The sequence below is a fragment of the Seriola dumerili genome, unplaced genomic scaffold (assembly GCF_002260705.1).
Source record: "Seriola dumerili isolate Sdu_G_001 unplaced genomic scaffold, Sdu_1.0 BDQW01000493.1, whole genome shotgun sequence".
Classification (NCBI taxonomy): Eukaryota; Metazoa; Chordata; class Actinopteri; order Carangiformes; family Carangidae; genus Seriola; species Seriola dumerili.
Window position 1 is genome coordinate 747,682 of NW_019174748.1, and position 24,854 is coordinate 772,535.

At 41.3% G+C, this 24,854-nt stretch overlaps 1 protein-coding gene across 1 annotated transcript in view; it reads right to left on the minus strand.

Moving 5' to 3' along the window:
* Window positions 1–1,588: 1,588 nt before the first annotated feature.
* Window positions 1,589–24,854, minus strand: part of plxna3 (plexin A3) — an 88,203-nt gene continuing 64,937 nt past the window's right edge. The window contains exons 14-38 of the mRNA XM_022763904.1: window positions 20,165–20,261; window positions 18,969–19,159; window positions 18,656–18,804; window positions 18,456–18,576; window positions 17,053–17,189; window positions 16,780–16,950; window positions 16,563–16,656; window positions 16,304–16,423; window positions 15,704–15,823; window positions 15,434–15,577; window positions 13,255–13,489; window positions 12,217–12,359; window positions 10,057–10,212; window positions 9,379–9,479; window positions 8,929–8,995; window positions 8,395–8,541; window positions 7,703–7,862; window positions 6,196–6,299; window positions 5,237–5,333; window positions 5,037–5,114; window positions 3,800–3,912; window positions 3,464–3,633; window positions 3,132–3,344; window positions 2,549–2,699; window positions 1,589–1,684 (exon numbers count right to left, since the gene is read on the minus strand). Of these exons, the coding sequence (XP_022619625.1) occupies window positions 1,589–1,684; window positions 2,549–2,699; window positions 3,132–3,344; window positions 3,464–3,633; window positions 3,800–3,912; window positions 5,037–5,114; window positions 5,237–5,333; window positions 6,196–6,299; window positions 7,703–7,862; window positions 8,395–8,541; window positions 8,929–8,995; window positions 9,379–9,479; window positions 10,057–10,212; window positions 12,217–12,359; window positions 13,255–13,489; window positions 15,434–15,577; window positions 15,704–15,823; window positions 16,304–16,423; window positions 16,563–16,656; window positions 16,780–16,950; window positions 17,053–17,189; window positions 18,456–18,576; window positions 18,656–18,804; window positions 18,969–19,159; window positions 20,165–20,261 (3,375 nt within the window). The remainder of the gene's footprint in view (window positions 1,685–2,548; window positions 2,700–3,131; window positions 3,345–3,463; window positions 3,634–3,799; window positions 3,913–5,036; window positions 5,115–5,236; window positions 5,334–6,195; window positions 6,300–7,702; window positions 7,863–8,394; window positions 8,542–8,928; window positions 8,996–9,378; window positions 9,480–10,056; window positions 10,213–12,216; window positions 12,360–13,254; window positions 13,490–15,433; window positions 15,578–15,703; window positions 15,824–16,303; window positions 16,424–16,562; window positions 16,657–16,779; window positions 16,951–17,052; window positions 17,190–18,455; window positions 18,577–18,655; window positions 18,805–18,968; window positions 19,160–20,164; window positions 20,262–24,854) is intronic.

A 24,854-nucleotide genomic window follows, 5' to 3' on the forward strand; every position in this document is an offset into this window, starting at 1 on the left:
TATTTGTTTCTATTCAATTCTACTTAATTCTTCATAATTCTGGTGAAATCCACAGTCTTGATTGGTCGGGCAGTACATTACTAAAGAGTCTTCCTGGCCAATAGAATGACCAGAGGCCAGCATGACTGACCAATGAAGGGGCAGGGTTGAGGGGGAGGAGAAATAAAAAATGGGGTGAAAAGTAAACAAGGAAAAAAAGGGAGAATAGAGAAGGAGAGGAAATGAAGAAACAGGTCAAGGAAGAGTAGAAGGTGAAATTCTCGAGTTTTGAGGATGGAAGGAAAAGAAAACAAGATGGTGGGAGGAAAGGACGGGTTAATGGACACAGGTACTGGTCGGTCGGTAGGCATTGGGCTCAGTGTGCTGTGGTACAGAGTGATTGTCCAGAGAAAAAACATTGAGTGGTTATTTAAAACAGCAACTTAGAAACTTCTAGATCCTGACGGACTTGGCAGAACAGTCCAAGGTCAAGTCAAATTGTCTCGGCTCATAGAGTCCTTATTTCCTTATCTCCAAAGATGAATTCCTGTTGTTTTCCACCGGGATTCCACATTTTTTTGAGACTAAGCAGTGATTTAAAGGTCATCAGTTTTTGGAACATCAGTCTATTTGCTTCCTTCTCCTTCATTAAAGCTTGAGACAACCTTTTGAATCCTTCGCAAACAAGTTCAAGGTTGGGTCAGATTTTCCAAATGACAACTTGACTTTGACGGTTCCTTCCTTAAAGCTTGACTTGATCCCCTTACAGTGAATCCGGATTGTTCCAGACAAGGCTACAGATTTCAAGGTGAGGACAAAGAGTCCAAGGTAACGACATCAGTAAGAGGCCTCAAACTTCTGCAGTAAGGCTTTACATTCGTCAGGCCTACGATGAGGTCTTTAAAGTAAGGTCAAGTCTGTTGTGACTTTCTGATCATTAGCTTAGTTTCTTACTTTTGCAGACCAGACCAAGTATTTTAAGGTTGAAGTTCGTAGTTTTGATGAAAACTTGACTTGACCTTTTGCTGTTCAACCTTGCATCCAGACAGCTCCAAACCAGGCCGGGTATCCTGAAGTCAGGTCTATTAGTCCTAACATCGTATCCCTTGTTTGGTGAAACCTGACTCAGTCTTCAGCCTAGTGTCCAGGTTTTTTCCACAGCAGCGCCCCCTCACTTTGATCCCTGCTTACACCTGCAGTAAATTTAAATCCAAATCCAAACCGTCAGATGCATCTAGGTTTGTTTTTTGCCCCAAAATGACTTCATTCCACATTGAAGTCATGTTGTAAATGTATCCAAATCGGTTTGGAAACTGATTTTCTGCCCCAAAACCCACCGAACGGAGGTAGTTGGGGTCCCAGCCAGCCAGTTAGTCAGTCTTCAAATCAATCAATCTATCAAATGACAAATAAATTACTGATGGATTGATTGCTTAAGGGCCGGAGCTGTGGCGGTCAGTTCGGTCCAACACGGAGCAGATCAGCTGACTGTTCAAACAGTTCAGAAAAACAAAATGCCCTCACTTCCCCCTCCCCAATTCTTACTCCCCATCCCCCCAACGATCCATCAGTCCATCGTTCCATCAGTCCATACGTCCTTCCCCTCCTCTCAGCTGCTCCCAGACATCAGGTTGATGGCTTGCTCCAGTTTGTGCCTCAATTTGTGTTTGCGACAATAACCATCCCGGTCCAATGCTGTCAGGATCTGCAGAGAAAGACATAAGAAATTATACCAGTACCTACAAAGAAAATAACAAGATTGATGAACACTTGGTGTAAGTTCAACATCAGATTGAAGGCAAAACTTTCGCATGTTACAACTCTCACCTATGGTGATGAGCTCTCTGTAGTGACAATGAGATTGCTTATACAGGCATCTGAAATGAGTTTCCTTTGCAGGGTGTCTGGGCTTACTCTTAAAAATAGGGTAAGGAACTCAGACATCCAGTAGGAACCTGAAGTACAACCGATGATCAGGATGCCTCCTGGACGTCTCCCTGTAGAGGTCTGAGCCTGCCCGTGGGTCTCCTATCAGTTGGACTTGCCTGTCCAACTGATAGGAGACCCAGGGGCAGACTCAGAAAACACTGGAGGGATTATATATCTCATCTGGCCTACGAATGCGTTAGGATCCCCCAGGAAAAACTGAAGGACGTAGCTGGAACATATGGGCTATTTTGCTTAGCCTGCTGCCACTATGATCTGGACCCAGATAAGCAACAACAACTGCATGGCTGAATGAACATCTTAGTAGCTTTTGGATGGACTGCCATGATGTTTGGCGCAAACATTCCTGTTCCCCTCAGGAACATGAGGGGGAAGAAATATCTCGCTCCAACCTACTGTTGGCAGTAAATCTATTTTAATCATCTCAGATGAACTGATGTAATTGCTATCAATACACATTTTTTTGAATAACGTCTATGTTGTGGTTTCCCTCTGTGCTGACTGCAGGCATTTTGCTGTGGTCATTTAGTCATGGGCGACAGGTGAAACACACCTGGATACCTGAGACACATCGGCTGTCTAAAATGTACCAATATCAAAGATGAAAACCAGCCCTGCTCACCTCTTCCTTGTACTTGTTGATGTAGAAGTAGAGCTCACTGAGCGCACTCAGTGTGTTGAACTCATTGCCATGGAGACGGGACTGCTCGACCAGATAAGCGTCCATGTCCTGATCGCTGATGCTGGGCATCTTCGCAATATCCCTGTAATACCTGTGGGAGACGGAGACACACACACACACACACACACACACACAGTTGTGTATAACTTCACACTTTAATAACTGTATCAACAAGTTAATGTGTTGTTTTACGGTTAATTTATCCAGATAATTACCTAAGTCTCTGATACTAATTGTGTAATTTTTTTAACAGGCAATTGCCTTATAAGTCGTCAACACTAATTAATAAGATAAATGTCATATTACATAGCGGTATACAAACATTTGAATAAAGTAATTGTCTTGCCTCCTCTGATTTTGTTAGGGTTTATTTGTAACACCAAAGAGCCTCTCTGATAACTTGATTTACTTTTATCTTAACAGATTTTAGATCATTTATCTGGACGAGTGGTTGTCAAGAAAATCTTAATACAGACAGATTCCTCAATTTAGCGTTGGATTAGCTGGTCAGCATGTTAGCTACCTTTCCACCCAGCTCTTGTAGTTTGGGATGTCTTTAGCGTAGAGCAGCTTGTTGGATGGCGAGTCTTTGCCGAGTCGGTGTTCGGACGTCGAGCAAGAGTCCATGAAGGTCTGAGCGACGACCGACAGACAGGCGTCGGTGATGCTGCTCTTATGGATGTCGAACACAAACTGAGGATTTTTAATGACGTTGACCCAGAACCTAAGAGGAAGGCTGCGCGCACACACACACACACACACACACACAGTAAACATCAGATTAGATTACATTAAAGCCTCTCTCTGAGCCACTCTTTTGACTTAAGTCTTTGCTGTCGTTTGGTTTTCTCTCACCAGTTGCTCTTCCAGGTGTGTCGGACGTCCGGGTCGCTGATCTGTCGTTTGTCGGCCTGCTCGTCTAAGAAGTCGAACATGTACTTGATAGCCAATGGGAGCGCAGAGCCGCGGTGGGCGGTGCTAAACACCGTCTCGAACAGGTCATCCACAAACTTCTGCAGTGTCCCCTGGTGGTGAGAGGAGCAAGACATAGTGTTAAATATTTAAACGGCAATGATTTCAATAAATTTAAATAAATATACTAATTACAAAATAAATGACAAATTTGTGCTTGTGAAACTGATAAAATGAAAAGATTTTTGCAGCGTTAGTTTGTGTTTCTGTGTGTGTTACCTTGGTAGCCAGCAGTCTGGTCAGGTAGATTTCAGAAACCATCTTGCTGCCTCTGTCTCCTTCTCTCTGGTCGCTGTGCTCATGATTCTTCACCAGGTGCCACAGTTTAGTTCCTGAAAACACAAAAACACACATACATGAAAACTTGAGTCCACACAGTGGACTAGGAACAGAGGTGGAGGAAGTGTTCAGACCCTTTACCAATGTAAAAGAATTAATACTCTGTTAAAAAAAAAAAAAAGTTAAAGTCCTGCTTTGAAAATGTTACTTAAGTGAAAGTGTGTAAATATAATCAACATAATGAACTTAAGTATAAAAAGTAAAAGGATGCATGATGCATTAATATGTGAGCAGCGTTTTCCTGCTGGAGTTGGTTGAGGTGGAGTTAGTTTTAACTCTTTTATGCAAGGCTGCAGCTAATGAAAATTTTCATTTCGGATTAATCTGGTGATATTTTCCTAATCATTTGATGAAATGTTTTTCATGCTTTACATTAAAATGACAAAAATAAAAAACAATGATCACAGTAGTTGCTAGTTAGTTTTACTGTCAGTGAACCAATCAATCCATGGTTTCAGCTCCAGTTGTATTTACTGTTTTGTCATTTAGTTCATAACAAAGCATCATATTTTATAAGCTCTTCATATGTTTTTATGAAAAATCTTCATATGTTAAGTAACTTAGTAACAAAAGCTTTGAGATAAATGAAATGGAACAGAAGTAGAAAGTGGCAGTACTCGAGTAAAAGTACTTAGTGTCCACCACTTCTGCTCAATCCTACCAACAGTGAGCCCGGGTACAGAGGAGAACTGGTGCAGGCACAAGAGGGGTGGGAGGGGTTGATTCAGGTTTTTACTCTTTACTGCTCTTTGGATGAAGTTCACTGAGAAATAAAAACTATTCAGGGTTTTATTTTTTAAAATATCCTCTCTTTACTTTTAAAGCCCAACACTTTTACAAAAGGACTGTATAGCTGTGACCCAATTCAATGGAAAGAGTGGGCACAGCTGGTGATGCACAGCGAAAATCCTCCATAGACCAGACTGTCTCATTTTGGCTACAGAGGCTACGAAGGGCCACAGCTTCATAGACATAGACATAGATATGTGGTTCATATTTGGTAGGTTCAGTATACACAAAATCCCTCTGTCCACAGAGGTAGATATAAACTGAATGTCTGTGTGCACACACCACTACACCTCTACTACAACTACTACTGCTGCTGCTGCTGCAGTACCTGTCTCCTGGTCCGGGGTGATCATCGGAGCTCTGGATCTCAGACTGTCAGGACTGCTGGACGTTCGGAGTAATGACTCTGAAGACACAAGAGAGCAATGAGTTACCTGCTCTGGTTAGTGATAAGGTAATGTGTGTGTGTGTGTGTGTGTGTGTGTGTGTGTGTGTGTGGTTGAGGGAGTGAATGTGTGTGCGTTGTACCGTATCTGCTCAGTGATCTGGTGAAGGTGAAGGAGTTGGCAATGTTGTAGGCAGAAACCTGCTTCTGGACCAGCGCCACCAGAGAGCCATCTGTTACCTAGCAACACAGAGAAACACATCAATCAATCAGCCAATCGCTCCATCAATCAGCTGACTAATTATCCATTCAGTCAGCAAACTCGGTCGATTCTTATCCCGTCCACGATCTGGATGCACTCCACATGTGTCACTGTGGGAACTGATAAAGGAGCAGAACTTTGAGACTGAGGCTGGGCAATCCTCCTCTGGTCTGCATTCAGAGAGCGACCACGCTCTTCAGTCTGTGTCTGGAGCTGCAGTACAACACACCGACTCACAGGAGTTAAGACACACTGACACAGCACTTGGTTGACTTTTGATGTAATTCAGGATAAAGTTGATTTTCCCTTCTAAGATTTAAATTTTTACACAAAATAAAAATCAATAGTATTTCAGAAACAAAAACTGTCCTGATGTTTATGTATGATAAAAACTGGACCAATGAGTCCTGGAGTGAAAGATTCAGATTCTGCTCTTTTCAGTTCAGGAGGTTCAGGAAGTAGCAAAGTCAAGTGGTGTATACAGCTGTGTGTGAACATCTGGACGCCTCTGATAAAAGAATTGAATCCAGTCTCTGCAGCAAACACACTGAAATGAGTATTTCTCCAAACATTCATGCTCTGTTATTTTTTTATCCCATGAAGTTAAATAACAGGAAAAATTAAAAACATTTATTTATAAATGTGAAGCGATTATTTCAGACATTTATTCTCTAATGTTAAAAATCCTAAAACCATCATTTATATTTTCTAAACTTTCAACCTTTTTGTGGACGTGTTCACTTTATTCTCTTTCTTAGCTCACAGCGAAACCAAAATCAGACTTGCCATGGTGAAAGTAACAAATACAGGGTGTGTGTGTGTGTGTGTGTGTGTGTGTACCTGGTAGTGTGCCAGTGTGTTCAGTCTCTTCCAGTCACTCTCTATCTTTGTTGTCACATCTTCGTCCTGCAGGATGATCCTGGTCAGTCGACCCTGACGCCACTCTGACAACACACACACACACACACACACACAGACACACACACAGACACACACACAGACACACACACACACACACACACACACACACACACACACACACACACACACACACACACACACAGTTACACATAAATACGCAAACACACAGTGATTTGTTGTCACTCCTCAGTTTTACACCATCACAGAAGAGAAACTCTGGGTGTTTGACAGTGTTTCAGATTTTTCTGACATGAGAGTTGCTGAGAACAAAGACACCACACTGGAGGTCAAAGGTCAGTGTGGACTGAACAGATTCATTTGCTGATGAGTGGATATTTTACAGTTAAAGATCATGGAAGAACAGGTCTGCTGAGATTCAACAGTCTATAGAGGGTTTCTGCAGTATTGACCAGGTTAAGACACTATCACTTCATTATAACACTTATCCTCTCACATAGAGTGAAATGTACCAGTGTGATGATCACAGAAAGATCCCAGTAAAAACCATTTGTGTTGGTTGGGACTAGAATTATTTACCAAGTTCACTAATTTGTTTACATATATATTTGTATCACATTTTGTTATTATGTCCAAACTGTATATACCCATAATCCCTTGTAATCTAATTAATCATTAAACACGACCTCGATAAGCATCCAGAAATGGACGGATGAATAAATGGATGGATTAACCTATTAAAAAATAAATATTTTAAGGTCCATGTATAAACTAGGTCACAGTACCAGCCAGTTTACAATAACCTTTTATAACTAGTTTTAAACTTTATAACTAGTCTAATTATCACTAACCAGTACTGTGTGTGTATATGAGCCTGATATATTATCCCTGTTATTCCTCTGAGCCAATAAGACATTATGTACAGTACATCTATAGTATATACTATGTATCTATAAGCTTACTGAGCCTTTAAAAAAAATTAAACTATATATTTGTGAGAGGGGGAACAGACATTCAGTCAGCCAATCAGCAGCCAGAAAGAAGCATGAATGAGCTGTGAAATGGTCTGTCCAGGTAAACTAGGCTTCTTCTCCTTTCTTATTGTTGAGGTTAAATTAAATTTACATTAATCTAAATTCAAGTTACAGTTAATGCAAAATGACTCTGAGGTCCTTAGAGGACAAAAATTATTTTCCACTTTCACAGAGTTAATTTTTTTAACCAACATCAGTCCTGATCAGAACGATTTTCATTTTCAGGATTTTAACCCTTTAAATCCCCTTTAAAGTTATTTACATAATGTCACTGTTGATTTTTATGAATCATCTTCCATTTAGTGAATGACAAGTGGAATTTCTTTTAGTTTATCAGAGTGTGGGATATGCCAATGATTAGCATCAGTAATATAATTATATATTACATAATAATGTTTAAGATTAAGTGATGTGTCTGTGATGTGACCAGTTACCGAGGTCCATGTCGTCGGCCTGCGGTCTCTGTGAGAACGGGATTCCTTTGTAGACGGCGTCCAGCAATTTGTCTTTGACCTGTGTCACCGTGTCACAGTTCAACACCTTCACCGGCACCTCTGTTCCCGCCTCGCCCTCCGGAGGGATGCACATCAGAGTCTGAGAGAGAGGGAGGGGGAGAGAGTGGGAGGATAGAGTCATCTGTTTGAGCCAAACTTTATTATATGTGTGTTTGTGTGTGTGTGTTTTTGCCACATTGTCGCCACAGAGAGGAAAATATCGTTATCAACCGGCTGTTAAATTGGATATTTTTAACCACCACGCGCACGCACACATGCTTGCACGTGTACACACACACACACACACACACACACACACACACATACATAGAGAGCACACACACAGAGCACATCCTACTTTCTGTTTTTTACTCTGCTGTAGCATCTTGTAAGGCATGAAAATATAGTATCATATAATGACTTAATAATATCATGATTTAATATCATTGTGTTCCTACACGTTGTCTGTCTGGGGGCCCCTGAAGAGCCCATGGATCTTGACTGTGCTTCGCCATCAGAAATAACCTTTTAACTGTGGAGCCACACACTAAAATCTGAGATCTGTTTTCTGCCATCATTAAGAGCTGAAACTATCAGTGTACTATTAGTGTCACAGTGAGTGTGTGTGTTACCAGCTGCTTGTAGTCGATCTGCTGTCTGATGAGCTTGTCTTCGCTCAGAGAGTAGCGAGCTTCTCCTGTGATGGCGTCGATCGGTCCTTTCTCCATCTGCTGCTTGATGGCGCAGTAGAGCATAAAGAGGGGCTCACCGGCACACTCCTGACAGACAGACAGACAGACAGACAGACAGACAGACAGACAGACAGACAGACAGACAGACAGACAGACAGACAGACAGACAGACAGACAGACAGACAGACAGACAGACCTTCATTAACACACTTTAATCCTGAAAACTCATCAGCAGCAGGATTTCATCAATCCCCATCATTTCTATGAATAAATCAACTGCAGCTCTGATCTGATTGGTCACGGTCAGACTGGAGAGGCAGAGCTTAACGAGGTCCATTAGGGACAGGAAGGAGGAAGAAGGGAAGGGAGCAAGGAAAGGAGGAGGGAGGAGAACAAGGAGTGAGTAAGAGCAAGAGGAGAAGGAAAGGAGGGGAGGGAAGAGTTGAAGGAATGAGGACGGATGTGCTAGGTCACCTTGAGGAATCGATGCAGCAGGAAGGTGAACCAGTTCGTCAGCATCTTCTCAGCCACAGACTCCGTCCTGAATACACAGAGGTCAAAGGTCAGCTCAGCTGTTTGAACCACAATCCAAGATATTTTATTCACAAAGGTCAATATGTTTCCATTGATACAACAGCAGCAGAGGAAGAAGTACAGAGATCTCAAGTAAAAGTACCGTCACTACAAGTTCAAGTACTGCATTCAGAATCTTACTGAAGTAAATGTATTGGCAACAAGATACACTGAAAGTACCAACAGATAAAGTTCTCATTATGCAGAAGGGCCCACATTAGAATAATGTAGATTATATTATTGGATTATAATGCCATAAAGCATCAGTTGCTGCAGCAGTTTGTCTGTTATTAACTGAACTGCTGGTTTGAGTTGATGTTTACAGACTGGAGCTGGAGCTGGAGCACTGACCTCCTCAGCAGCAGTTTGGGATGGTTCCTGTTCTCCAGGTTCTTCTCGATCAGGTCGGCGAGCAGCTGTTTTAACACCACTGTGGCATATTCCATACGACCCTGAAGAGACACAGGCAGGACCTGTTTATCTGCTGGTAACCAGTTATCAACAGGTATCAACAGCTACTTAACGTCTATTAAACAGTTATTAACAGGAACAGCTACAAAAACATAAATCAAACTATTATTCTGTTATTAACAGCTACAAAATATCTACTAACCAATTATTGACAAGTTTTAACAGAAAAACAACATCTGTTAAAAGGGTTATAAGTACATATATTGATATATCAGTGGCTACTAAACTTCTATTAACTAGTTATAAATGTATAGTAACTCTTACAAAATGTCCATTAACCAGTTAAGAGATTTATGACTATAACACATTTACTAACATCTAATAAAGAGTTATTGACAATTTTTAACAGTTATAAAAACATAATTATTTACAGATATTAGCACAAATTAACAAATCAATGCCTCAGAGAAATTTATAATATTAACAGATACATCATCTACTAATCCAGCTAATACCGATTGTCAACAGCCACAGATCATCGAATAACATCTGTTAATTAGATTAATGATTATCCAAGTATTAATGGGCTTTGCAGCCATGGCTAGCAGCCTCAGGTACCTGCAGAGCGGCCATCAGCAGCGAGGCAACGTTCCCTCTGTCCCTCATGGAGAACGACCTCTGAGCCTCCAGAGTGTGGATGAAGGTCAGAAGGAACATCTTGTTGTTCAGCAGCTGACTGAAGAGACGCAGAGCTTTCTCCACGTTAGCTGGAGACTGAAACACACACACACACACACACACACACACACACACACACACACACACACACACACACACATATATTTTACTTATAGTACCGAAGACCTGATGGAACCTGACTGTGTACAAGGGACCAGATTGAAGGAGATTCAGGTTCTGGTCCTGTGAACAATAATAAAACAGCAGCATCAGGAACTTTTCTCCTATGGACGAGTTTTAACTGTGAAACTCACATATTTTTTAATGAAGCCGGTTAGTGCAACATCAGTTTGTCTTTGACTCAGATTCATTCAATTAACACTGGAAACTAACAGATGAAAACACAATCATGAGAAATTTCCACTAAGAATTCTTTTTCATGGTATATTTCTTAAATTATTCTAATATATGTAGATTCCACAAATCTATATTTTGATATACATATACTGTATATACACATAGTTTATGTTCCTAAACATCTAATAATAAAATTTAAGCACTACTGAAAACATAATGTTAAAATAAATGAATAAAACGTGACACTTTACTGCTGCCAGTTTCATATCTATCAGCAGTAACAACATGTTATAACAGACGATGATCTAGTTATAATGCAGTTATAAATTTTGTTGTGTGTGTTTGTTAACGGCTCTAAGTCCTCCTGTGGAGGCTGCTGTAGAAACAGATAATGAACAAAGAAAATATAGTAATAGAGCTGGAATAATACAAAATATGTGAAACAAATAATGAAAATTAATAAACACTGTTTACAACTACATTACAGTCTGTTATAAAACCAGTTATTACATGTTTATATGGTGCATATAAAAGCTAAATAGATGTGGGGGTTAAAGTACATAAATAATTAGAAAAATCTAGATATTTTTTATTAAATATTTTCTAAACAACTAAATGAAGACTGAAAGTCTGAAAAAACGAAGTATGTTTAGGCCTCTCAAATTAAAACAGAAAACTGAAGGAAGTTTAGTTTAATTTCAACGTTCAGTAGTTACATTTTACAACAATGACTTCAGTTTCTCATAAAATCCTCATTATTACTCATTATTACAGATATATTACATCTAATGGAAAATTATCTGAAAAATTGTTCAGAGATGAAATAACCAGACAGAAATGTCTGTTTGAGGTTAAACCAGTAAAATCTTCCTCGTCAGAGTCATAACTGAATCAAATCTGAACACACCCAGAGGTGATACACATATTTTTAGATTTAATTTACACTTTCAGGGGAGCTTATTATCTCTGATGACATATGAAGAATTCAGCATAATTTAATTGTGTCATTTTGTTCAAATGTGAATAAATATTGGCTAAAAAGAATGGGGAACAAGTTGTATCCATAGCGACACCCCCAAAAGTCGCTAAATTCAAACGTTAGAGCAGATTATCGATCATTCTGCCAAAGAAATGCCATTGGAGACTGAAATAATAACATTAACATTTTTTCATGTTGCATTAGAAATATTATATTTATAAATGTCCCAATCACATTTAAACCATCTCACTGCAGATATTGTCATGTTGCCCAACTCTCACTTTCATTCAGACTTCAATAAACCTAAACGAGGACAAGGATCAAACATTTTTTGGAAATAATAATAAAAAAAGATTCAGTGGATTAACAAGAGAAACCTCTGGAGCTCCCATCAGTCCACTGAGAACTGAGCTTCACACAAAGAAACTTTTTCTGCCATTTCTCATCAAATTCATGGAAATCCCTCCACCCAGGGACTAATCTACTTCCACACCTAGTCATTAGGATCTGAGAAAATCTAATTCATGGCTGTGGATGCTGAGAACAGAGGCTCAGTGGCTCAGAGCTTCCTGCTGGGTTCACTTAATTAAAGCTGCATGGAGGCCGGGACGCACCAGACACTGTGGAGAGTTGTTCTGTTTCACACTGAAAGTTACTGATTTTTAAAGCAGCTCTGAATATTTCTGATGAGCGTCTGTAATGTTCCTGGTATTTGTTCAGCAGATGGATGTAATGAGGAGATGTTTGTGTTGTGTTGTACTTACGTCAAGCTCCTTGAGGACTGGGTGTTCCTCTATTCCTGGGAACATGACTCTCATGGTGTAAGTCCGATACTCTAGGAAGGGGATCTTCACTCCATCCATGTCGTTGGTCAGTTCCTGGATGTCTGTCTGCAGCTCTGCAAAGGCTGCAGGGTGGAGGAATCAAAAACACAGTTAGAAGGAGTTTGTTGTGTTAAACATCAGCAGTACTTTTTTTGTGAGGTGAATATACTTAAGCAATACCACACAAGAGGGAGTGATGATGTACTGAATATCAGCACGTCTGTGATTTGGTTGTACAAATATTTCAACTATACCAAGCAAAACATTCAGAGTTTCTTCTAATTAAATTACTTACTACAATTTAAATGAAAATGAAAAATTACAATTTCTTTTGTCAAGTTACTTTTAAACCAACAAATTGTTTCAGGAGTTCCTCAAGGTTCAGTTTTAGGCCCATGTTGTTTCTGCCAAATCATCTATTAGCATCATGTCTTGTATTTATCTTGTTACGCTGATGATTCACTGATTTATCTCCACAAAAACCCAACATTTGAACAACTCGGCCATCCAACAGGAACACCTCATGGAAAAAAGCAAAACAACTCAGAAATCCTTTTTGTTTTAATGTCCACCAATGTGGAGATGACAGTTTGAACATGTTTGAAGCCAGGTGATGAGCAGATTAATTAAGAGCTGGTCTGCTAACTTTATCTCTTATCTTTGCTTTATCGGCTGTGACTTTTTCAATTCTATTTTAACCTGTAGTGCCTAGAACTGTAGAGCGTTTTCAAAACTGTTTTGTTTTTTGAATATTAATATTTTTTCTACTTACACAGCCATATTCATGGATGCTAAACTGAGCTTAGCTTAGCTTGGCTTAGATATTGGCAGTCTTTGGAATCAAGAGGCAGTTGTACTTAAAAATCAGGCAAACTGAACAAACCAGAGGATCAAAACTGAACCAAAACCTTTAGATGTTTTTCTGCGCTCCAAGATGCATACTGTACAACCACAACATCCTCCTACTACAGAACATACCCTCCTTGCACTCTAGTGCCACCCGGCTTTCCAAGTTGTCCATCTGCAACTGGAGGCGTTTCAGAGTCCGGTCCGCGTCACGAGTCTTTCTCTTGTAGGCGATCAGTACCGCGATGATCGCTATGAGCAGGACACCTCCGCCTGCTCCGATACCGATGATGGCAGGAAGCGTCAGGGCGCTGTCAGAGTAGATATGGAGCATACCCGGGGAGTACTCCAGACCACCAACCAGGATCTAGAGGAGAGAGACAACAGTGTCACACTTTTTTTTTTTACTTTCTTTTTTTTTTTTACAATAGCAACAGCACACTGAACATTCTTAATCACCCTGAAAGAAGTAAGAAAAGGGCATATAATCAGATCTGAGAAACACTGAGCTGAGAAATAATACTAATTGTTCATTAGCATCAGCTTATTCTATGATATAATACTGTAACTCAAGTTTTTTTAATCAGTGTTGCATAAGATAATGCTGACAAAAACAGTATTTTATCCATTTGAACAATAACTGAAACAGAGGTAATCAACTTCTTCCACATCAAAGTGAATCTTGAAACATAAACAGGGTCCAACGAGGCTCAGATTGAACAAAAACTCAGTGCAACCCACTCAAAATCTTAAGGTTGACAAAATCCTCTGAGACACATTTAAGAGACTGGAGCAGCCTCGATGAAAGTGGGGGTCAATTAAGCGGTCACGGAGGAGCAAGGACTGGACTAAGAATAAATTATCAGAATAAAAAAGCACTTATCACTTGTGAGGAATCACAAGTGGACATTTCAACATTTTACAGGGTCCACGAGCCAAAAACACCGGAAATATTGGTCTAAAATAATATATATAACATTGATACACCAAAGTATTTAAAGAGACGTGTCGATATACTTTTGGCCGTATAGAAAATGTGTATTTTCCACATAATAGTATTGATATTTTCCCCCAAAATTAGTTTTATTTTGAAAATATTTCCAAGAAATTTCCAAATCTAGACACATACACACTGTGAGGATACACACACACATGAATCTACACACTAACAGAGACACACACACCTACATTCATATTATATTATTAATTGTCTTTGTTGTATGAATGTTTTATTAAAGCGTTTCCTGTCTGCAGGTTCTGAGATCGATTATAAAACAGTTCATATGAATAAAAGACGAGCTGATGAAACAGAGGAAGCTCTTACATCATTCTGTATCGATTAATAATCATTAGTGTTAATAATGTATCAATAGTTTGTCTTGTAGGAAAATCTGTTCATTGATACCGACTTTACTTTGAACACCTGTGTGTGTGTGTGTGTGTGTGTGTGTGTGTGTGTGTGTGTGTGTGTCTCTCTCTCTCTGATGTGTGATATCAGACCAATTACCCATGACTCCCTGCGGCTGCACTTAATGACTTTCACCTTTATAAAGACCTCCTCCTCCTCCTCCTCCCTCTTTTTCCCCTCCTCATTTTTCTTTCCTCTCCTCCTCCTCCTCTCAGTTTTTTCCTTCATTTCCTTCTCTCCTCTCTTCTTCCCCTCTCTCTCTTTTCTTCTACTCCTCCTCACTCCTTCCTCGTCCTATTAGCCTCTTGCCCCCCCAATTCTGTCTCTCACCTTCTTCCTCCTCTTCCTTTCCTCTCCTCCTCTCTCATCTCTTCTTCTTTCCTTCATTTTATTCCTCTCCTGTCAGAACTCCTTTCACCTCCTTGCCTTTTTTGCTTCTCTTTCCTCCTCTCCTTTCCTTTGTCCTCCTCCTTCTCTCCACTTTGTCCTTTTGTCCTTTTATTCTCTTTTTTCTTTCTTACTTTCTTTCTCTCATTTCTCCTTTTTTCTCCTTTTTCTTCCTCCTTTCATTTCCTGCCCTTCTCTTTCTGTCTAGTCCTTTCTCCTCTGTTCTCCTTCCCTGTTCTTTTCTCCTTCATTTCCTTCTTTCTTCCTCTTCTTTTACTCTCCTTCCTCTCCTCCTCCTCCTCCCTTTTCCTTCCTCTTTTTTTCCTTTTTGTCCTCCTCCCCCTTTTCTCATCCAAACATTAATTAATCAGCTGTAAAATGATCGACAGATTAATCATTGATGAAGAAAATCCCTCCTCTTCTGAGTGAGTTTCTTTCAGTGTTGCATGTTGCTTTGTGTGAACCAATCACGTTCAGGTAAAAAAGAAGAGGCGGGCTAAGGCTCCTGTCACTCACCATGACTCGCTGTTCTCCGGTGAGATCTGGTGAATCGCAGAGCAGCTGGTTCTCTGACACGGTCAACAGGCAGGGAGACTCTCCAATCAGCACCGTGTAGTTCAGACGGTTGTTACCGGGGGCAGGAGGGATCAGATTCTTACCCTGAACACACACACACACACACACACACACACACACACACACACACACACACACACACAATGTATAAATGCTGTGTCTCTTCTTCTTCTTCTTCTAAACTTCCTTTAGAACTTCCTTTTCTCTCACCTTCAGGATGATGGGTGACCCCGGTTTGACCTCCAGGATCCCAGAGTTCCCAAGGGGGTCAAAGGTTGGATTGGGGTAGTGTGTGAAGGGGGTTGAGTTCAGGACCAGCAGAGAGGAAACCTGGATGGGACCAGAATATTCATATAACCTGTATCACAGCTCACCTGATTGCTTCAGTTTAAATAATCAACAATGAAACTGGTTTCTCTGTTTTTAACAACAATAGAGTTATAGTAAAGAGGAAAGTTAAAGAAACTGATATTTGTATACATGAAGAAATATTCTTTTCAGCCCCGCGGAGTGTTTGCAGCCTGCGTGTAGCCTGTGAGGCAAAACCCAGGAAAAATGAACTAACTCTGAAGTAATTCTGCAGCTCATTAAGATCAATGCTTTGAGCTGATGGTCAGTAAGAAAATCAGTCTGGAACAGTAAAAGTGACGGGGACGTGATGATGCAGGATGACATCATTGAAATTGTCCAATCACTGCTGTAAGCTGTCGGTCATGTGACTCCATGTAAATCCTCCAAACTGTAGCTGCTGATAGTTAAACTGTTGTGTGTGTGTGTGTGTGTGTGTGTGTGTGTGTGTGTGTGTGTTACCTGGTCAAAGATGAAGCCGAACTCATCGGGCCGCAGTGCCCCCTCTGGTGGGTTGGGTTTACTGTAAACCAGACCAGGAGCCAGACACGTCATGGTGCTGTCGTTGACCACGGTGCAGAACTGGAGGGAAGAGACAACGCTAATTGTCATAAAACATGTTTAGTTCATGCAACGCAGAAAATATCTAAAGCAGCTGTTTTCGGGTTCAGGTGTGATCAGGTTCAGGTGTGTCTGTGGTTTCAGGTGTTCAGGTTCTTACATTATTAGTTTCCACTCCTCCGTACTTGGCTCTGACTTTTGGCTCCTGGATGGTCAGCAGGTTAGTTCCTGTCACTGTTATCACTGTACTGCCACTGTACACACACACACACACACACACACACACACACACACACACACACACACACACACACAGGTTAAAGATCAATACTGTGATTAATTAGTCCTGGGGAGGGTCTGGATGTGAGAGTATTTACTTGAGGATGGTCCAGTTTGGTTCGATGCTGGTGATAGTCGGGTCCTCGGTGTAGATGTATTTGGTCTCTGAGCTCGTCACCTCGGCCTTGTCAATCATCAGACGGATGGGGGCGGGGCCAGAGCCCGAGAGGGAGGCGGGAGTTATGCAGATTATTTCCCGATTGGTACGTCTGGGAGAAGGAAGGAGGGGAGGAAGGACACATTACACATCTTCATTCTTTAACAATACATTCATTAAATTGATTGATCAGAGTGAGTGGATCCAAACTGACTTGACGAACAGGCACTCCTCCTTGTCAATATAAACGGTGACGGTGCTGCCGGCGTCCAGATGTCGACCAGTCACTGTCAGTCTGGTTCCCCCGGAGACGGGACCCTTCTCTGGACGGACACGACTGAAACTGGGGCTCTGGAGGAGGAAGAGAAGGAAGAGGAGGAGGAAGAACAAAAGGAAAAAAAATATCATCATTGCTTGCTCCAGAGCTTGGAGATGTGTGGTGCGGACTAATCATGTCTCTGACTGACTTCACACATTTACAGTGACAGTGGAGGCAAAAAGGAAATTTGACGGAAAAAACTGCAGTTCCTCTAATGGCCACTAGACTGGCTCCAAATGTGAGTCAATCCCCATCTACAGCCTGGTAAAAAAAAGCAGTTTTGGTCACTACAGCTAATTTCCTCTTTCATGACTTTTTTCATGACCTGTTTACATTTCATTCAAGGCTTAAAGTTATATAAAACTGTGGGCGTGGCCGCTTTGAGTGACAGGTGGGTGAGCATATGCTTGCCACAAACCGACATGCACCAAAGTCTCAGTTCCACACACACCCAACCTCTTTGCCTATTTTTGGATAATCTGGGAGTTAGGGGCGGAGTCAGGCACTGCCAAGATGGCAACAGTGGAGCAGCTTCACTCTGAGCTTCAAAACTGCTCTTCAGAAATCTGTCGGTGACGTTACAGAGGCTACGTCCATCTTTATTTACAGTCCATGGTTTGAATGTGAAAGTGAGGTGCTTCCTCACTTTCACTGTGTAATCAAACCCAAGACTAGCATCAGGCTACAGGCAGGTGCTGGTTTTACCCTGGGCTGTCTGCTGTTGATCAGAATTCTTAACTCAGAACTTTAATTCTTTGAATTCTTAATTCAGAACTTAATGAAAAGTGAAATAAACTTCATGCAGAAGAAGCTTGTGGATTTTTATTTTAAAACCAGCTTGTGTTTGGATCAAAAGTTTTTTATATTCTAATGTAAATTTCATCATGATTTCTACACTGACAGATTCTACAGGAAGTAAAAGAGGTAAAGAAGTGAAATCCTGTGCAACACAGACAGTAGACATCAAAATGAAGCGGCTGCAGTAATAACATCTTGTTTACTTCCTCCTACGACCCAGAGTCTAATCAGTCTGTAATAATCTGTCCTCTCATCTCTCCACTCTGCTGTCACACTGACACTCTCTCTGTTTTTGTCCTGCTCACATGTAAAAAAACCAATTACAAACGCAGCTGGGTGGATACAGGGACACAACGTTACAGCCGCTGGGAGATCAGGTCTCACCCCCCCTGATTACAGAGATATGATATTTAAGGAATCAGTTCACAGGAACACTGACAGTAACCTGGTTACTGAGTCCATGTAAACAAAGCAGCTGATTCTGTTTCTCTGACACTCACCACAAAGGAGTAGGTCTGGGTGGAGAGGGTCCGATACTCTGCGCTGCAGACGCCAATGCAGAGCTCTACAGGACCGCCTGGAGAGTGAGGGAGCAGAGCCTCGGCCATGTCGCACACAATCCTGCACAAACACAGGAGGAGTCAGAAACCTCTGACACACTCATTAACATCTACACACACACATGCTGACACACACTGACCTCTCAGCGCTGATGTACTGCAAGGGGACGGGGTTACAGCGGACCCCAGCCACCTGGACATGAGCGATCTCTTTCACCTGCAGACCCAGGTTTTCCCCCTCGATCGTGACCCGCGTACCCCCCTCCCGAGGTCCTGTCAGAGGGTCAATCTGTGTGGTAGGGGCAAATCAGCTGTCAGTTATTGATCTTTGATAACACACAGGACAGGGCAGACTGATTTTATCTTCCTGCAGGGAGAAGTAGGATCAGACACACAGAAACCTTCACCCACTCTCTACCTTGACCCCTGCAGGTCCCAGGTGTGACTCCCTACCTTGGAGATGCGCGGGTGGCTGCAGCGCAGATTGTGTCGACCGTGGTGCATCCAGTTCTGCTCAGGGGAGGGGCAGTGCTGATGCAGGAGACACTTCCTGGTTTCTGTGCACCACCCGCACTCGAAGGTGGCGGGAGCTTTGAGACACTGACCGCAGCTGGAGCGCTGAGCCTCGCACTTATACAGCAACGCTGACAAACACAACGACACACAATCAGCTTTATTGATCTATTGATTATAGATTCTGCTGGAAGCTGCCCTTGTACCCATACAAAAAGGCAATGTATGACATATATGTAAGAGTGATGTTGCCATACATGTCACCTGTTATGGGATATATTATTATCACATATATACATATACATGGATATATGAAGAGTAAGAGTATAAGTTTATAACATATTTGAAATACCCAAAGTAAAATTTGTATATGTACACATATCAAAAATAACTATGATAAATTTCTATATGGTATAACATGTTGTGCCCATATATGTTAACAATATATAAAGTATTTTATTTATATATGCAACAATATATGTATAAAAATTCTATACGCTTACATATGTTTTTCTTATTAATTCTAAGCATGTCTATCTTCACATTATTGGAAAGTGGTCTTAGACTCTTGGAACCCACTATATATAGACATACATGTCAATATATCAAGTTGTTCCAATTTCTAATAGGTTTTTTATTATAATTTTTACATATATGTTTTTATTTTATGTGTACATATACTTTATTTCATTTATGGAAAACTAATATGTATAGACATTTGCATATGGGTAGTTTCATAAGTGATATAAACAAAAATATTATCACTAAATACACAAAAATATTCACATTTTCAAAGTAAAGTATCCAAAGGTGTGTTTTTTTTATTTGGCTAACGATTATTTCCATAATTTCATCTGTTTAATCTTAAATTAAATAACAAACCCAAACATATTCACCTCATGATTAAATCAAAGAAAACGTGCTTCATGCATTAAGAGTCAGTTTATGTTTCTGTTGACATCCTCATTAAATCAGCGATGATGATTATTTTCCTTTGCAGCCGAATGAGCCTGAACCCTCATCTTCCTTACAGACTGAGGAGGTTTGAACGTTTTCAGAGACGTGAGGTTTGTGTTGGCTGATGTTGATGATGATGATGAGGAGGAGGAGGAGGAGGAGGAGGAGGAAATGTTTACCTTTCATAGACGCAGGCTTGTCGATGAAGAAATCTCCATCCCAGACAATGGAGAAATCCACGGGGAGGTCTCCGGTCTCGTCGCCCTCATACCAGTACTACAGAGACACAGAGACGGAGTATGTTAAAGAGTTTGACACTTTTTAATTGGGAAACAGAAAATTCAATTCTGTGTTAATTATCATCAGGCAGAAGGAAGAAATTTAATTAAAGAGGAAGAAACAGAGGAGACAAAGTAAACTGGCAGATGAAGGCAACTTATTTTAAAAACACTGCAAGAATAAATTAACATCAAGATCCACTGTCAATATGTTTAACAACAGCAGCAACACATGGTACAACTGTGTTGACAATGCATCAGAATTTTATGTTTATGTTTTTTCTGAAGACAGGGAGCTAATCCATCCCACTTTGATTTTATTTTATTTTATTTGTGACTCAGCAGATTGAACTGTGAAGCGTTTTTTTTTCTCAGTTATTAAAAAAATGAAAAGATTAAATGGAGTAGTCATATGTGTTAGAGGTTTTGAGCTGGTGTTGGCTGTTGTGAATTGTGAGGGTTGTGTTGTGTATTTATTGTGAGTATGAATGATATGAATGTGTTGTACCTGCTGTCACTGAAGTATTATCTATAAATGTATGCGGACACCAGGAAGAGGAGCCACTGTTACAATGGTGATCTAAGGTAGTGAAGCTAACAGGCTACATGCTAATAGAGTTCATACTGCAGAATCTGGTTGCAATTTTGTTTCCGACAGAAATTATTTGTTGCAGTTTAATTGTATGTAAAAATAATTTCTGAGAGGCTGTGAGCCTCTCTTCTGATTGGCTGGCTGTTTTCTGAGATTTCAGGTAAACACCAAATCCTGCAAGTTTGGATGGTGGGGGCAGGTGGGTGGGCTTAGGGTGTGGCTGGGGGCGGTGACTGCTTTGTTATGACATCACAAAGTTAAAGAAGTCCTGACATCTTGTTTTAAGGCTTAAGCACTTTGGTACTTTCACAGTATTAATATAGAATCTAGACTTGCTTTATAATTAAAGAACACGTGACATCTACCTTGATACTATATGGGACCTTTAAGCAAAAACAATGGAAAAACCAAATCCTTGTGCAGCAAACAGATGTAACAGTGCTATTACCACAGACTCTGCTCTGAGGACAGAAGGGATGGAAAACCCTCACACACACAGGGAATAGCAGTGTTGTCATGGCGGCTGCAGGTCTCCATGGTAACCAACAAAAAGCAGTCAGAGAAACAACATAATGGATTTAGAGCTGATAGGAACCTGATCTACCTGCAGGTCTCTGTGTGTCTCATCTTAGATAAACAGTGGGGTGTTAATGGAACAAAAAATATAACTGTGAGTGTGTGTGTGTGTGTGTGTGTGTGTAGTCTTTGCAAAATGAACAACACAACTCATCCTCCCCACTGCTGGTGAAAAGGCAGAGAGGCTGTGTCCTGAATATGTCAGCTCAACTCGAATGGCACCAGATAATCTGACACACACACACACATCCATGTGTGTGCGTGCACATTGAATCAGTGAAAGTAGAGAGGAGTTGTGTTTTCTGAAAGATTGAAAATCAATGAGTCTCACCGACTCTGGTCTCCTGCTCATTTCATTAACACACACACACACACACACACACACACACACACACACACACACACACACACACACACACACACACACATAGATTAATTAAGAAGTGGCAGCTGTATAACCTTACTTCAGCAAAAATAGCTACTGTAGAAAAAAAAAATACTGTACCACACTACAGGACTGAGTGTGCTGCACGCACGCACACACACACACACACACAAACACGTGCACACACACAAAATTAACAAATTTCATTAAGTCACTGCAATTTCAGTTCAATATTCCCTCCTCAGCAAAAACTACTTCACCATCTGACCAGAGTTTTACTGCATTTTACCTCTCACACACACCCACACACACACACACACACAGCTGCAATTAATAAAGCGTTGATATTAAAATGATCTTTTCTGCAGAGCCGCAAGAACGACCACATTATTCATATCTCTCTCTCTCTCTCTGTATGTGTGTGTGTGTGTGTGTGTCAGAGTGATGACCACACAGCTGAAATATGTGGACAACCAAGGAGAGAGATGTGTGTGTGTGTCTAATGCCCTGAATTTCCATTAAAAGCAGCCAGCTGAGCCCAAGAGAGCAGCATCATAACTTAGGCTACTGAACACAGCACACACACACACACACACACACACACACACACACACACACACACACACACACTGTTGAACAACCTGACAGCACAGATGAGGATCAGAGGTGATGCTGGTGAACGCAGCTCTTATCTGTAGCTCTTACAGTGGCAGAACTCTCTTGAACGCAGCTCAGTGCAGTTCGAACCTGACGTCTGAAGCTGTGACTGATCACACACTCCACACACCACACAACCGAACCACCAAACTCTGATACTCGTCCTCCAGAGTTACAGGGTTTAGTACCAGAGTCTCCACAGACTGTTTCTACGCTGAGTCACAGCAGAATGGATGTGTCCTCAGCTGCTCCCTGTGGTTCAGGTTTGGTCCTGGGTTAGGTTATGGTTAGGTTATGGTTACGCATCACAGGGATAATGGTTGAGTTCGGTTGAGTCAAACTGTTTGAATTGCAACTTTGAGCAGCTAAGTGTTAAAAACTGTTCATGTCAGCAGAGATGTGGTGAATTTCTGACAGTGACAGGACTGTTCTCTGGCTGCTCACTGCAACTCTGATTGTGTAGACGTGTCCTCAGAATAATGATATCCGGTCCGTACCACTGCTTTGTATCACGGTGCATGCCCATTATGTCCAATAGGACTTAGATGCATAATTAAATGTGAAGTTTTCCGGGAACAGTCAAAAACCTTTTGCTTCTTTACAATGAGCAACACCCGTGATTACTGCTACGACCTTAACTCACCCCCTCGTACTCAGAGGAATACCACACAAATCAAATGCACAGCTCCTACATTGATGGTTTACAGATACAAAACCGGTCAGTCCAATGAGAGTTGGAGTGGGCATAAGTATTGATACATAAACAGATGTTTAAGAGTGTTTCTCCTGTCTCACTGTGGGAGGTGAGACGATGGAGATGAGACAATGTGTCAAGCTTCATAGTGACTGGATTTATAAAACAGAACCAGGAGCACACTCTGATTTAAACACTGTGTCATTGTGCGCACACACACAGTTCAGTTGTGACTCTACACGGAGTTTCATGTGTCTGTAGCTGTGAGCAGCAGAAAATCTGCCTCACTCTGTCTTCATCAAGTTTCCCTCCTTTGTGTGTGTGTGTGTGTGTGTGTGTGTGTGTGTGTAGCTGTGAGGTAACTGTGTGATCTATGTTGTGTGTTACTTGGTTTGTTATTCTGTGTAATTCACTGGGAAATATTTCTCCCACCGGGACAATAAACTCACGTCGATCTTAATCCCCGTTTCCCAGTTGTTTTTACTCGTCCATATTTCTTCTCCTCTCTGTCTGTTTATTTTTAAAGTCTCTCTCTCTCTCTCTCTCTCTCTCTCTCTCCTGCAGGGTCTTAATGTCACAGTGCTGGTGGACACTGTAGGAGAGTGTGTGTGGATCTGTCATCCCCATGGTAACCCCTGCCCGGTCGCTAGGCCTGTCGCTATGGAGTCAGAGGTGCCTGGCAACAGCAGCAGGAGAGAGTGTTTGTGTGTGTGTGTGTGTGTGTGTGTGCGTGCGCATGCGTTTGTGTGTGTGTGTGTGTGTATTTTCTTCTTTTCTGTGAGTTTCAGTCAGAGCTGACGTGTGATCAGCTGCAGTTCCTGTCATGTCCACCGGGTTCTGGTGTGATGAAACTGAAGTCAACATATAAACCACCCAAGTCACAACACTGGTCACATCTGCAGATAGGTGTTTCCTGTGTACAAACAAAGGAGGATTTGTGTGCAGCAGCACATTTCAACAGCTTGACTCTGAAATTTGGCAACTCATTCAGAGGAGAACTTCTATGCAACACACATCCTTGCGTTGCACACCTGGTTTATTAACACCACACATACTCCAGTGAGGAGCAGCAGCTAGCAGCAGTGATAATGCTAAAATAGGTTACACACAAAGTAGCTGCACAGGTGGTGACAAGTGAGTGTGTGTGTCCAACAACATTAACTGACAGCAGCAGGTAAAACACATAGAGGCCTCATCACACAATCTCCGGTGTTTGCTGCTGCTCAGGTTCAGACTCACTGCTCTTCCCTCAGCATGAACCAGACACAGTGTGTGACACATAAACTACATTAATATAAAACTGAGACTGTAATGTGAACAGGCAGAGCTCCTTTCACAGCTAACTGTGTCAATGCAGGATTAAATCAGTGTTATTGATCAGGCACAAGCAACACGAAAAGAGACTCTGTGTCTGTTTATTTGATTCCTCTGTAAAATTATGAGCAAAACAACGAGACACATTTTCCAGTATCAGCATCAGTCTGCTCCTCCATCAGCTGTCAGTCAAACTGAAACTAAACTCAGTCAAACCATGAACACACAGTGACAGTGTAATTTAAAAAAAAACAAACATCCACAGCTTCATGAAATCCAGAGCTGATTGAGACAACAAACAGGTCCTTCCTCTAGATAACCAACATCCACTCATTAATTAAAACAACTTCTCATGTTGATCATCTCAGTCAAT